The 14,731-nt window shown below is 39.4% G+C and overlaps 1 protein-coding gene across 3 annotated transcripts in view; it reads left to right on the forward strand.

The window, feature by feature from the left end:
- ENOX1 (ecto-NOX disulfide-thiol exchanger 1) overlaps window positions 1–14,731 on the forward strand; it is a 376,541-nt gene that overhangs the window by 321,491 nt on the left and 40,319 nt on the right. For all 3 annotated transcript variants that reach the window (XM_071740024.1, XM_071740005.1, XM_071740013.1), the window contains one exon: window positions 7,829–8,013. In XM_071740024.1, the coding sequence (XP_071596125.1) occupies window positions 7,829–8,013 (185 nt within the window). The remainder of the gene's footprint in view (window positions 1–7,828; window positions 8,014–14,731) is intronic.

A 14,731-nucleotide genomic window follows, 5' to 3' on the forward strand; every position in this document is an offset into this window, starting at 1 on the left:
CAATGACAGTTTCCTGATCTTTATAACTCCTACAGTTTATTTTTTTCAAGTTGTCACAGTGATGCTGCCTCTGAGTGCAGTCTCTAGTATGAATGTCAACGACAGCAATGCAGCCATGCGTCTTGGGAAGGGCTGGGGGTTTTTTTTGTTTAAGTCTGAATAAAAAATATAGCAATGACTTTTACTCCTGAGAAATAACCATCATGAAACATCACTAACCCACCTATACAGAGGTTTATCTATACACAGTTAGGGGGGAATTGGACTAGATGACCTTTGGAGGTCACTTGCAAGTCAAATTATTCTATGATTCTGTGTCTGAATATCCTAAGTAATCTATGTGTCACATGTACACACATATATATAAACCATTTATGCAAAACACAGAAGATTACATTAACATATAAGCTAAACATTGAGCATTCATCACCATCTTTTGTGCTGTGCCAAGTACAAGTGCCCTGAGTTGCAAAGCACCATGAGTACAAGCAGCATTTTTCTATTGCTGGTAAGGGAGAAGATCACCAATGCCATTTGGTATCTCCCAGTGCTTTTCTTACTAGATGGAACATATTCCTTCCCCCTTGACACTAAAATCTCTGTTCATTACAGGAGTACAGGTGTTTTTTAGTATCAGTTATTAGAGGAAAAGATCTCCTTTTTGCTGGCATCTTTAAGGCACAGTCTTTGTAAGATGTAACAGTTCTATTCCTCAATTTTGGGAAAAAAAAAAAAAACAGAAAAGCAAAGCAGAGCCTCTAAAAGTGATTCAGAGCTTGATTAATTACATTTAACTGAAGCAGCAGTTATTGGTAAACATAAAGCATAAGTATCTGAAAAATTCACCTCATCACAAACCAAATACTCTAGTAAGTATTGAGAAGCACTGTTTCTTACTGAATTTGGGACAAACTGAGGACTGCTACTATTTTGTTTGAAGTTATACCCTATATTTTTTATGCCTGCTTGCTTCCTATGCTGTTACATCAAGAGAAGAACCAAGCAGGAAAGGCAATGCAACAACCAACCCACCAGTCAACCATCACAGTCACCTGTGAAGAGCCAACTCCTCCCTCTCTTGTCTCCCCTTCTGCCTATGCCAAGGCATTGGAACACATCATGGGTGGCAGGAGAAGAAATGCAACTAAAAAACAAGAGGAAAAAAAGGGGCCCTTTGCTTTAAAGAAGTGACCTGGAGAAACTGATCTCAAGGGGGCAGATTAACAAGCAGCTGTCAAAATATCATTTACGAGCTGTGTAGTCTCCTGTTCTCCAAAGATATGCTGTCAAGTAAAACAGACCTAAAATGTGACAGGCTTTGATATTATTGTAACAAGGTGGTCTCTTCCAAATTCTAAATATGCATTTCAGTAATGGGATGTGACACCTTTGTAGGAAAAGTCCAAAACACTTAATGCTGCAATTTACCTGGGACAGAACTGGGTAAGAGGGGACTGGAGAATGTACTGCAAAATAAGAATGAGGGAAGGGAGAAACATCTGGAAGTCAGGCAGGTGGGAATTACAAATGAACAAAGAGAATGACTCAGGTTTGGACCTGGAGGAGGGAGTGAACTGGACAGAACCAGTGCACGGGTAGAAGAGAGGAATTGATGTAAAGAAGGGTAGAAAGATGGGCTTAAAGTGGGAGATCAACCTTCAGTCCTTTGAGCCCTTTAGAGAATGATGGTTCAAGTGGATTTTCTGCATCTATGAATTCTCAGCTCCTAAATGAGCTCCTGAGTCAATGAACTCTTGTAAGACAGTAGTGTGTAATCTGGGTCTTATTCCTAGGACTGTCTGAAAGAGTGAGGTTAAATTGCCTATTTAGTGTTTCTAATTAAAAGTCAGAATTTGTGAGAGCTTGGTGAAATTCAAAGAGACAGTACTGATCCACAGTCTAGAAAGTTTGGAAGCCACTAGTCCAGAAACTTAGAATGGCAGTATTCAGTTAATGATCTCTCTAGGGCTTTAAATAAAATTTTGGATATTGTGAGACTCATCATAACACCACAGGACCTGGCAGCACAAGTCTCTGGGGCATTCCTAGTCCATTGCAGAGCCAGAATTTGTGTGCTACAATTTGTTATTAAGCCCAGCTGGACTGTAATCTGCCCTCCCTTTCCCTACACTTTCTTTGCTATTTGCAAAGAGATATAGTTCATTACACAAGAAATAATAAGCCTTCATAAATTAATGGTGAGGCAGATGTGTAGTAATCCTTGGAAAGAAGAGTGCTGGTGATGAAGTCTATTAATCAAGAGGAAGTTTTATAAACTGAGAAAATCTCTCTTCAGAGAATTGCTTTGATACATCTGGAAAATTAAGGAAATTACCACTGCCTTTCTTGTGTCACCACCAGGAGTCCTACCACACTTCATTTTCTCTTCCTTCACAGATTGAACTCAGGTCCCAGATCTTCTTTTGTTCCACCTAACCCTTCCTAGAATCTGATCTCTGCCTTTATTCTGTCAAATTTCATACCCAAACCTTGTGACCTTATGTTTGGCTTCCATTAGTTACTTTTCTTTAGCTCTCACTTGAGCCCAGGTAGCACACAACATATCTCCTAAGACCATCTGTGCTATAATTCTTCTAAAACCATCTTCCTTACAAATGACAAATGCCATTGTTGCTTAACTTATTGAGTTTTCTGCAGCATCAAAACATAGCTCATGCCCTTCTGGATCCTACAAAAAACTTATTTCCTTGCTGAATTTACCCTAGTTCACAGTTCACCTATTTGAGAACCAAGCAAGCCAGCTAGAGGCCAAAGATAACTTTTATTATTTGTATTTATAGTTGTGAACTTTGTGTCCTTATTTTTCTTGTCTCATATCCGTTCAGTCCCTCAAGCTGAAAACTCTTTGAAGAAGTAGCTGTGTCTTGTACTTTTTTTTTTTTTTTTGACATCATAAATGCTCTGCAATGGGAGTGATGAAAAAAAATTACCATAATAACAGCCATCATTTTGACAGGTTTTGATGTTTTTCTTGTTGATGTTATCAAAAGGAGCATTAGATCATTTAAAATCTCATTTTCAAGGCAAGAAATTAGGATAATGGCATTAGTAGAACTCTGATGGCAGGAAGTCTTGGGAATATTCTTGATCTGCTTTCACCCACATCATTCCCTCAATACATTGGCTAAAGTTCTAAAACCCTGAGAAGTTCTGATAAAGAGGCTAAAACCAAAATGTCTGAAGACAGACAAATAAGCACAGATGTTGTCAGTTTTATGATCTATTTCTATACAGTTCTAGTAGAATGTATAAGGGAAAAATCCATAGGAAAAGTTGTCCTCGGAGGGACCTAAAGGAAGCTCTTGAATTTATTAAAGGGTTTTCTGTTATTGTTGCCAGTGTTTGCTCACTTGTTTTCCAGTTATTATTTCCAGATTGCCTCAGAATCTTGAGATAAGCTACTGCCTGTGCATTTCAACCCAGAGTGTCCTCAGGATGCAAAGTTGCATTCTGCCATTAATGTTAACCATGGTGTTATTAGGTCACCACCTCATGAAAAATACACAGCCCAGGTGTTCATTAATAAAACTAGCAGCAAATCTCAATTTCTCCCTAACTTTCTCAATAAATAAATACATGGAGTGATGTGGGGTGTTCACTTTTTTTCTTGGCCATTATAACACGATGTTATAGTCACAAAATAGCCAATTTACACTGTATCACCTGTAAAGACTTAATTCACCTAAAAGGTAGAAATCAATACTAAGAAAGCACGTTCCTAACTAGCTAAGATAGATGCCCTAGAAAAACATAATTAATTGTTTGCTTCTTCTGAGGCATCAGCCAATGAGTATATCCTTAGACTTCAGTGAATTTCTGGTTTTAAAAACAGGGTCTTTTTGCTTTGGGCCTAGCCTGGGTCCACTCCCTGGAGCCTCTTTTGCCACTGAAGCTGTTGCCAAATTGCATGTAGCACTTCTGCCTCGGCCCAAGGAAATCTCACCAACCTCTTAGATGCCCTCCAAAGATCAGTGGGAAAGTTTCCCCCATTTGTCTGGGTCTGGTCTTTCTCCAGCCATTCCTCTCAGACTGGCAGGTATCATTTTGCATCCTCAGTGGAAATGCTGTAAAGCATATATTGAGGTGATTTGTAGCTCTGTTTGTTTAGGGAAGAATATTTTCTTCTGCTTCCAGCACAGGCAGCTATTTGACACTCCTGTCAGAGTTTCCTTTTGATCTGGCTTCTGTGTGTATAGTTCTTTTGCAAATGCTTTCAGAATTCTTTGTCTTTTTATCCCAAGGTGCTTTTTCACATGACTAAGAGAGGGATTCTCTAGATGAGTAACTCAGTTCCCAAACTTTGGCATGAGAGGTCGCGTTGACATGAGATGAATAAACTTATTTTAAAAAAAAAAAAAGTTCATCAGCTTTATCAGTGAAGTCCCAGAAAAAAATATCTGTAAAACTTTAAAAGATTCTAATGTTTTAAAATTATTATTGCCTGTTCCCAAAAATTGTCTTCTGATTTTAATTCAGTATGAATCTGTGTCTTTTTAATATAATGTATAATTACATACAAGTATTTTAAATGAAACACAATTAAAAATACTTAAATTTATATTTGATAGTCATTTTGTTTGGATACTGAAGAGACATCGGTCTGAATCCAGTTCACTAAAAATATAAAACCTATAAAATTATAGCTATGTTAGGTCAACATAAAGAACTTTCCTTATTTTGTTTAGAACAGTTACCCAGTGCTGAATGACAGGGAGCCCTGGGGTCTACCAGATGTCTTTCTTTGATGCACTCACCTTTTCTGCTAATCATTCTGTCCACACATACTAGGAATCCACTATTTGTAGCTTGAAATTAATTAGCAAAAGAACTAGGTGTATTTAATATCATTTAATTTATTTAATATCATTTGTGGACTCTTACCTATCATTTAAAAGCTTATGACAATTCACAACTGCTGCATCCTCCTTTTTTAAGGACATATTTCTCCTACCTTTGATTTTGTTTTTAATATCTTACTTTGAATGGTTGGAAGATCATCAGAGTGTATAATAATGTTGATCATAAATTCTACACATCATGGGAATCCTGACTAATATCTCAGACTTATCTCTGCTGAATTCTTATTCTCTCACTTTAGGTTGTTAAGGGTTTTTCCATTTTGTCTTAAAATAGATTGAAACCTCTTCCAAATGCAGCCTTTCTCTTTCAGTGTCTGCAGTCTAGAACAGAGCACTCATTCTTCAATGGGACTTCTTGGTAGTACTGTAATGTAATTACTGCTATATTGTCATACAGGATTTAATGCAATATACTAAAAAAAAATTAAAATAATAATATAAAATATTGGCATTCAGAGATACAACTCTAAATTTTTTAGCAGGGAAAAAGCTGTGTCCAGTGCAGGACATGGTACTCCAGGTGGCATCTCATAAAAGTGGAATAGAGGGGGAGAATCACCTCCCTCACCCTGCTGCCCACACTTCTCTTGATGCAGCCAAGGATGCAGTTGGCTTTCTGGGCTGCAAGTGTGCCCTGATGGCTCATGTTGAGCTTCTCATCAACCAACACCCCCAAATCCTTCATGGAGTATGCCCTTTATGGTCTCCTTTCATGTTCTCACAGACCAGAGGATAGGCAATTCCTGGCTAGAAATTAGTATTGCATTTAATTACTTTTTTTTTTTAAGTTAGGGAAAGTCTAATTTGTATGAGTAAAAGTGACAAACTTTTTACAAGGGCCTGAAGAGACAGGACAAGGGGCAATAGTTTTAAATTGAAGGAGACTATATTTAGACAGGACATAAGGAAGAGATTTTTTATGATGAGGCTGATGAGATGTTGTCAGAGGTTGTCCAGAGAAGTTGTGAATGCCCCATCACTGGTAACATTCAAGATCAGGTTGAACAGGGCCTTAAGCAACCTGGTGTAGTCACAGCTGTCCCTTCTTGTGACACAGAGGCTGGGCTATATGCTCTCTAAAGACCCTGTCTAACCAAACCTTTGAACTTTTATTTGAGTTCTTGTTAGCCTCAGGTCTATATTTGCCAGGCTTTTTTTTTTTTTTTTTTTTTTTTTTTTTTGTTCTTACAAAAATAAATAAAGAAAAATTAAAAATAATAAAAAAAAAAAAAAAAAAAAAAAAAAAAAGAAAGCATTTCATCCTCTTATTTGCCCACTGGACTCATCACTGCAATTTCTTTAGGGTAAATTTTGTCATGGAAAGATGATTACATGCTTTTCAGAACAATTTAATTTGATGTAACAATACTGTAACTGTTGCTAAATCTTCCAGAGAGATTCTGCAGAATATCCACGTTAAGTGTAATAACCAATCTATGTCTATATTTGAATAGTAGCTAACTATGCTTGATTTTGCATAATGCAAGTGTACTTTTTCAAAATTAATAAAAATTTTTTTCGAAAGGTTGATTTGTCTTACCGAAGATAAAACATTTTTATTGGTAATAAAATATTGTGGCGTTCTATCTAAGTGCTGGTGTAATTTCACAAATGTGTTGAATCATGTTATCATGGGGAGCAGGGGACTCATTATCTGCAGAAGGTCTCGACAAGAGAGGTCTAACATTAAATGAAGTTAATATACAGTGTCCTATAATTTGGAGTTTAACCATATTGCTGTTGTAGGTGAGCAAGAAAGAATTCTGTGATACCAAGCCTGAAATCATTTAATCAGGAATGTAAATCAGTGATGTGCTTCAGTTACCAAATGTTGATAGAATTGGCTATGCTGGATTGTTTGGTTGTTTGTTTTTTTTTTTTTAAATTACAGCTGCTCTGTAATATTGTTGTGTTACCAGGTTCCAAGGAGGAAAATAGTATAGTATGGCAGTTTGTGATGCCAAATGACCACAGCTACTGCCAAGTATAAATACTACCAGGAGTAGGTTCTTCTATAGGATGATAACCACATCCCTAAAGTAATGAACGCCACACTTCCCTACATGTATTTATGTTTGGATAATTTATTTAAATAATGTTCCTAGTACATGCTTTATAGCCTTCTGCCTTTTGCTACACAAATTTTAGCTTATATTGCAGACTGTGCAAGTCATTTGGCAAATGTAATTTCCATCCCTGCATGCTAATCGATTTCTTAACAAACACCTGCTATCAGTTATGATAATAAAAATGCCATTCTAAATTGAAAAGGGGCCAAATGGAGCTTCCTAAGGAAATGACTTAAGTGTCTTTCAATGCCTTTAATGTACTCATGTTCTTGTAGTGCCAACACTTTTTGGGAGCATTTGCATTTTATATAATTTTACTCTATTACATCATTTTTCCTGTCCAAATGGTTCCTCATAACCATTGTTGTGAAGTCGTTCAAGGCAAGATGAGAGAAGAATTTCTGTATTTCCACTCTGGTGGGATTAAGTCCAGCAACTTTACATAGTCAAAATTCCTTAGCACAGATCTGATTGGCCACTACACTAGGTGTATAAATACCTTAGAATAAACACTAAAGTGGCTGTTTCAGTTCCTATAGCATCACTGGGAAAATGTTGCAGAGTTGGTGGGTGCTTTGCCCTTGGACTGCATGCCAGTTTCTTCCTAAAATACAAGCCTAAATTTAGCAGCCAGATTGCAAGTCACATTTGAATTATCCAGAGTCACTTTATGGCTCCTTCCACCCCAGGAAATAACTTCCCAGCAACAGTCTTTGCCAGAACCTAACAATTTTCAGCTCCGCTGGGTCTTGTCTCAGCTGCAAAGTGTCTCGCTGGCTTTCAGCTGTATTGTCATCTCCCCTGACAATGTCCTCTGCATTTTTTTTGTAAGGAAACAATCCATTTTACTGATTTCTTTACATTTTCATTTTCTCTTAGCTCTGGCCGCCCAAGCGTACGCTCTCAAGGAAGAGAACGATAGTCTGAGGTGGCAGCTGGATGCTTATAGGAACGAAGTGGAGCTCCTGAAACAGGAGAAAGGACAGCTCTTCAGAACAGAAGAAAGCCTTACAAAGGACCAGCAGCTGCAGTTCCTGCAGCAGACAATGCAAGGCATGCAGCAGGTATTGCCGTGGAAGAAAAAACACGGGTCTTCTTTTTTAGGAAAGTGATACCACGGGGGCTGCGCTGTGTTAGCCTTGAAGATCCTGATTCTTTTCAGAATCTCCAAAACCTTATGGAGTTTAAATGGGGGGAAGCAGGGGAGGAATTTGGGATGTTTTAAGGGGTAGTCATTTTGGGAATTCATAGACTGTAAAGCCATTCATTGATCATTCAAGATAACTCCTTATGCATGTTTATTTATGAAGAAATTACCTTGGTACATCCCCTGTTGCTCTCCTCGCTTAATGCAATTCTGCACAAAAGTTCAAGAAGGATCGAGTGTAGCATAGCCAGTGCTCTGTGGTGCCTCCTTTTGCATTCATCTGCATCATTAGATGCATCTCCACTTCTAAGCTTTGCCTTTTTTCTGCTGACTCTTCTTTAAGGATGACTGGGATGTCTCCAGCTTGACCAGACTACCCTCCTGCTAACTTGAAAATTGATAGCAACATCAATGCTGTCTCCTGAGCTTTTATCAATTATGCTGACCCAGGGATGTAATGTTTTCACTCACACAATTTTTAAGTGGCATAGTTCAGCAACAACAAAACTTTTCCTCAGACATCAGTCAGACAGAAACCTCAATGTGTGCCAGTTTCTCTCTCCCATCCTCCCTTATTTGTCAATGTGCTCCCCCTGTTCAGCAGCACATGTTTTATCTGCCATGTCCACTTAAGTGTAAGCACCTCTTGTTTAACATGCATGAATATAACATCTTTCCTGGCCTGGCACTGACTTTCAGCTACTTAATAGAGCAAAAGGGTACTGGCTCACCATGACACTGGACTGGGGTCCCATCTAGAATGGAGCTTCTCAAGATGTCACTGCAGAGGTTAATTTTGCATCGTTCATCTGTACCGTGAAGTAACTGATGCTCTCCTCTGTCAGTCCCAATTATTAGATTCTGGGAGGTGATGTGTGGTACCTGTTTCCAGATTGTACTAAGCTGGTTTTTAATTACATTCATTAACATATGAGCTGCCTGGTTGGCTTAGGAGTTGCATTCCTATCATCGAATCCACTCATCAGATCCAAGAAATCTGCAGATCACACCTAGCACCAAATAACAGAGCAGAGGACAAGCCCACACATCTTTATATGATCATAAACCCCTCTAAGCCTCTAGAGTGTTACAAAATTAAGATGATTTATGGTACAGTGGAATGATTCTGAATGACATATTTGAAAAATAGAAAATAAGAAATAGAAAATAAGTAATTGATAATTCAGGAATAAAATCTTTCCCGAATTTAGTAATAAAGTCATTAATCTGAAACATTTGAGGCTGCAGTATACTGCAGGTATGCTTGAGGTCTATTCACAGTCTTATCCTTATAAAAATGGGTACTTAAGTATCACTGTCTTTGTTAAATTTAACTGCATATATAAATGTTATGCTAAATTTCAGCCTGGTGCTAATTCTCCATTAAAACTGGTGAAAAGTGGGCACAAAATACTAGTAAATCAAAATGCTAGAGCCCTAATGCTCATTTTGCATTATTGTAATTTCCTACCTGGGGTCTGGATGAAGGATAATCAAGTCTGTAGAATACAAAGAGATTTCTGTTGTAACTTCAAGCAAATGTTAATAATGCAAGTCAATAACACAGAGTGATTACTTCTCTCTCTCTCCAGCCAGCAATGGACACTGCAGTCCCTGTTCCTTTGAGGGTTGCTATGTTCGTGACAATTTTGCTGTGAAGTTCAGAATTTTTCTGGTCTGCAATCTCAGGGTCAGACCTACTCAATCCCAATGGGATATAATTAGAGATGGCCCAAGGAGCTGGAGAAGACATTGCAGATAATCCAGTCTGACAATATGCTGAGGAGGGCAGCAACACAGGAGCATGGGAGGTGGAGTTCAGAATATTCGGTGGGAAATGGCCAGACAATTAGGCAGCTGGATAATGGCTTTGGATTTCAATGATTAACCATCACTGTGACATCCCATAACCTCGGTGCTTTCCATGCAGTTCATGGATGAATATTTAGGAATAAACCTGTGATTTAGGTAGATTCTCTTTTATCTGAACTTGGTTTTGTAAATGCTGAGAGATGACAACCTCCAGCTGAAATTCATCAGTATAGCAGGTGCTCAGCATCTCTGGAAATCAGTCTCTCTATGAAATATTAAACATATAGCCAGGACTTGAGCAGTAATAATTTAAGAAGACCTGTATTCCCTTTTATAATTTTGTATATATTAGAATTACTTTCAGACCAGGTAAACTGAATGCTATTGAATTCCCAAGCCTTACATATACATCAGCATTTTAAAAATATATTTCTCTTCCTTTCCTCTTTTTTGCCCCCTGCTTTACTATACACCTCTTCTTCTTGTAACTTTGAAAACTGAAGAGCAAGTGATTTAAGCTCCAGTCTGAAAAGCAGATTTATAGAAGAAAAAGTGGATGCATTTTCAGAATCAATAAATGTTTTTATGAACATATTTGATGCCAAACAATAGCAAATAGCACAATATCAATCTATTTTTTATGGAATTCTACCATCTGGACATTTTTCAGGATTCTTTCCCACATTTGCAGGACTGGTGAAATGAATTTTTATTTTCTCTTCCATCATTCCTGCTGATCAAAGTAGCATCAGCAAAATCACACAGATGTTTGCTTATGAAGTGTGCCTTTATGGGCAGCAGTAGCAACCTGCTTATTTAGTGTGTCTAAAAAAGAAAATCCTTTGGACTAATGACATTGAACTTATGGGGTTTTTAGTCAACTTCTTCCATAAAACTGTGTCACAGTTTAATTTCATACCCACTGTGAGATCTCAAACAAATGGAAATAATGTCTTGTATCCATGGTAACAAATGAGATACACTTTACCTGATTTTGAGATGGAAATTGAATTAACTTGTCACTGCTGCATAGGTGGTATTGCCTTCAATTTATTTCTGTATGAGAACACACATACCAAGTATGTGTCAAATGGCTGTTTTTCCAGCAGTGTTTGGTATTTAACAAAGGGTGTGATCACAAGGAAGGATGTTTTAGGTAGGACTATTTTTACAATACTTCACAGCACAGATGTAAGAATTTTTTAAATCTCATCTCTCAGTCTGAAATGTTTTACCAGATACAAACCTATAGCTGATGCAGAAAGTATCACCTAGTAGTGTTGCTTAATGCTTGCCATTCCAAGACTCAGTTTCAGTGGGTGTATAATTTCTCAGAATTTGAACCATTTGGGTTTGTGTATTCCATGTGGAGTAGCAAGCACAATTCTGTTGAAAAAAAAAAAAGTCTCATCAAAATCTTTCAACTACTCCAAAAACAAATCGTGAAAACTATTATTTTGCTTCTTTGTTGTCCACCAAAGAAAATTATTGAGGAAATGCACTTCCCACTTTCAAGCTTTGAAACAAGGATTCAATTTGACAGTGACTCGCTAGTGAATTAATGACTTGGTTTCCATATCCTTTATAAAATCTGCCTGAAACTGACATTACAAGCCTTTGAAAAATGTCAGTTTGCCATATAGGAGATGGCACTCATTAGTGCATATCTAAGCAAATCTTAGATTTTTACTGCCTGTCCAGGGCTGTTCATGAACCAGCTCCATAGCAGAGCCATTGATGCAATGTTTTACCCCTCAAGCTAAAGAACACATCTCTTTTAGCATGGCTGTCTAATTGAACAACTTAGTTCCCCCTTTTCATCAGGCTTAATTGGCCAAGGTATGGGGTCATGCTTGCATAGCTGGGCTGATCCCTGCAGTGGTTCATTTGCCAATGGATTGGTAATTCTGGATGGTACTTCATTGCATCATCTAAATGGATGATAATGTTCTTTCCTCTCACAACTCTCTGCGTGTGATGGGCTGAATTTAAGCTCCTGCAGGCAAAGGTGTCATCCAGGAATCCTCATTTAAACTATGCTTCCACTGTACACCTGGGGGGTTCCAGATTGGATATCAGAAGAATTTTTTTTCACTTTGAAGACAGTCAGATCTTGGAATAATCACCCCAGGGAAGTAAGTGGTGGATTCCCCAACACTGGACACTTTGAAGACTCAGCTTGACAAGGTGGTGAACCATCTCATCTAAACCATTTTTCTACCTAGAAAGGTGGAATTAGATGATAGTTGAAGTCCCTTCTGACCTGGCATTCTATGTTTTCTCCAGGAAATGCAATGCTACAGGCTGGGGACAGAGTGGCTGAGAGCAGCCAGGCAGAAAGGGACCTGGGAGTCTGGAAGGACAGGAAGCTAAACATGAGCCAACAGTGTGCCCAGGTGGCCAAGAAGGCCAATGGCATCCTGGCCTGTATCAGGAACATCGTGGCCAGCAGTTCCAGGGAAGGGATTCTGCCCCTGTACTCAGCGCTGGTGAGGCCACACCTGGAGTCCTGTGTCCAGGTCTGGGCCCCTCAGTTCAGGAAGGAGATGGAGGTGCTGGAGCAGGTCCAGAGAAGAGCAAGGAGGCTGTGAAGGGATCCAGCACAAGTCCTGTTAGGAAGGGCTGAGGGAGCTGGGGCTGTTCAGCCTGGAGAAGAGGAGGCTCAGAGGAGACCTCATCACTCTCTACAACTCCCTGAAAGAAGGGGGTAGCCAGGGGGGGGTTGGTCTCTTTTCCCAGGCAGCTGCTAGTAAGACAAGAAGGCATGGACTTAAGCTCTGCCAGGGGAGGTTTAGTTTGGATATTAGGAAGAAATTCTTTACAGAGAGGGTGATCAGACATTGGAATGGGCTGCCCAGGGAGGTGGTGAATTCTTCGTCCCTGCAGGTCTTTAGAAGAGACTGGATGTGGCACTCAGTGCCATGGTCTGGTAACCACAGTGGTAGTGGATCAAGGGTTGGGCTTGATGATCTCGGAGGTCCTTTCCAACCTGGCTGATTCTGTGATTCTGTGAAAGTGCTTACAGTTCTGGTATCACAATTGTTGAGGTGTAACCTGGGACATTTAATGGGCACCTCATATCCCTGGTCCCCTAAAGGGACCAATTCATTATTTGAGCTCAGGTTCACAGTTGTGTCACATAGTGGCAGCCTGACCTTCTCTTCATTGGCAGTGATGGATCAAAGCCTACCCATGGGCTTACTGCAAGAGCAGAGGACTCATGGGGTGCATCTCCTAGAGTTAGTGCTCAGGGTGGAAAGAAAGAGCAATAGGAACTGGTGTGGGTGGTAGGCACTGGTGTGCTGTTGTGGGTGCTGGTTATCTTGGGACATCTCAGCAGGGGACTGAATATATTCTGGCCCTGTTGATGACCCACGTAGGTGTTACTCTTATGCAGCAGATGAAAGTCTTCTTTTGTCTTGTCTACTTTTTTTTCCCAAACAATAACAAATTTCACTTGAACAGCAATGTTGATTGTGAACCTGAGCACTCAGAAGGCAGGAATTGCCAGAACTACTGTGTATTTTGCTTTGTATACCTCAGAGACCCTTCCCTGTTCTCTGCTGCAGACAGAGAGCACACAGTTAATCATTGCCTATTCAATACCTTCCTGTCCTGGCTGTTCAATATGCAACTCGAGGTCTTCCTGCAAAGGCCACATTGCTCCTGACATTTTCTACCTCCTGAGGACCAGCTTTTGCAGTTTACTAATTATTTAGGAAGTAAAATAAACAGCACATGCATCTTAGACTTATTCACCTTTTTTTTTAAAGGCCTCTGAGAAATGCCAGGTGACTAGCAATGCATTTTAGGCTTTCAGTGTTCATCCAAGGAAGGAAAATCTGGTCTGGGTTACACCTCCCTGTTGTGGTTGGGAGGGTGAGAAGAGCTGCTGGAGTGTATCATAGCTCCCTCCTTATGCTCATTGCTCTCTCAAAGGAAGATGCTCAGGGTACACGTTGGTGATGAGAACTGTGGGGTGTACACAGGTCCCCCAGTACAGTGGCTGAGAGACAGATTAAGACCTTTTTGTATAATTGAGGTGGCACTAATACCATCTCTTAGCTTTTTAAACAAGATTGTGTGCCTCTTACGTATTGTAAACACTCTTGGGTGAAAAAGCCAGAGGTACCTAGTGTTGGCATCACTGTGCTACCTTTGAATTGAACTGGATTTCTGTCATTCCCAGTCACTGAAGCAGAGCCAGTCCATTTTCAGATGTCCTCATTGAGCTAGCAAATTTTTCGTTCTACAAGCACAAGTGGGATTGTTTAGGTCTCTCCTTTCCTCTCCTGTATGAAAAGTAGGGGTTTTTTTCCCCATACAAGTAATGGAAGAACTGACTATTCCCATAGTCCATTTTCTTTCAGTGGGTACAGGGAGGAAAAGCACGTTTTTGCCAAGCAGGTTTCTACAGCTATTAGGATAGGGCATCATGAGATTTTTTTTCCACATCAGTCTTGTAACCAATCAGCCACCTATTAAATTCCAATAAAACTCAACTGGCATTTAGGTCTGCAGCTCCCAGATCCTTTTGCAGAAGTTGTTAACTGTCACATCCATTCCCTTCTCTCACATACAAACTTTCTAAAATGTCAGAAGTCACTGTTTGCTGAAGACTGCCAAATCTTGTGCCTTGTGAGTGCCATGACCATAATAATAACCATTTGCCTTTAATTGTACAGGTTCTAGAAGCAGTTTAGCACTGAAATTAACATCATCGTTGAATAGATAGGGCATGTTATGGCTGTATATATTAATGTAGCCCAAATGCATAGGAGATTTGTAGTCTTTTTTTTAACCACCTACATTTGCTCACCAAA

The sequence above is a fragment of the Heliangelus exortis genome, chromosome 1 (assembly GCF_036169615.1).
Source record: "Heliangelus exortis chromosome 1, bHelExo1.hap1, whole genome shotgun sequence".
Classification (NCBI taxonomy): Eukaryota; Metazoa; Chordata; class Aves; order Apodiformes; family Trochilidae; genus Heliangelus; species Heliangelus exortis.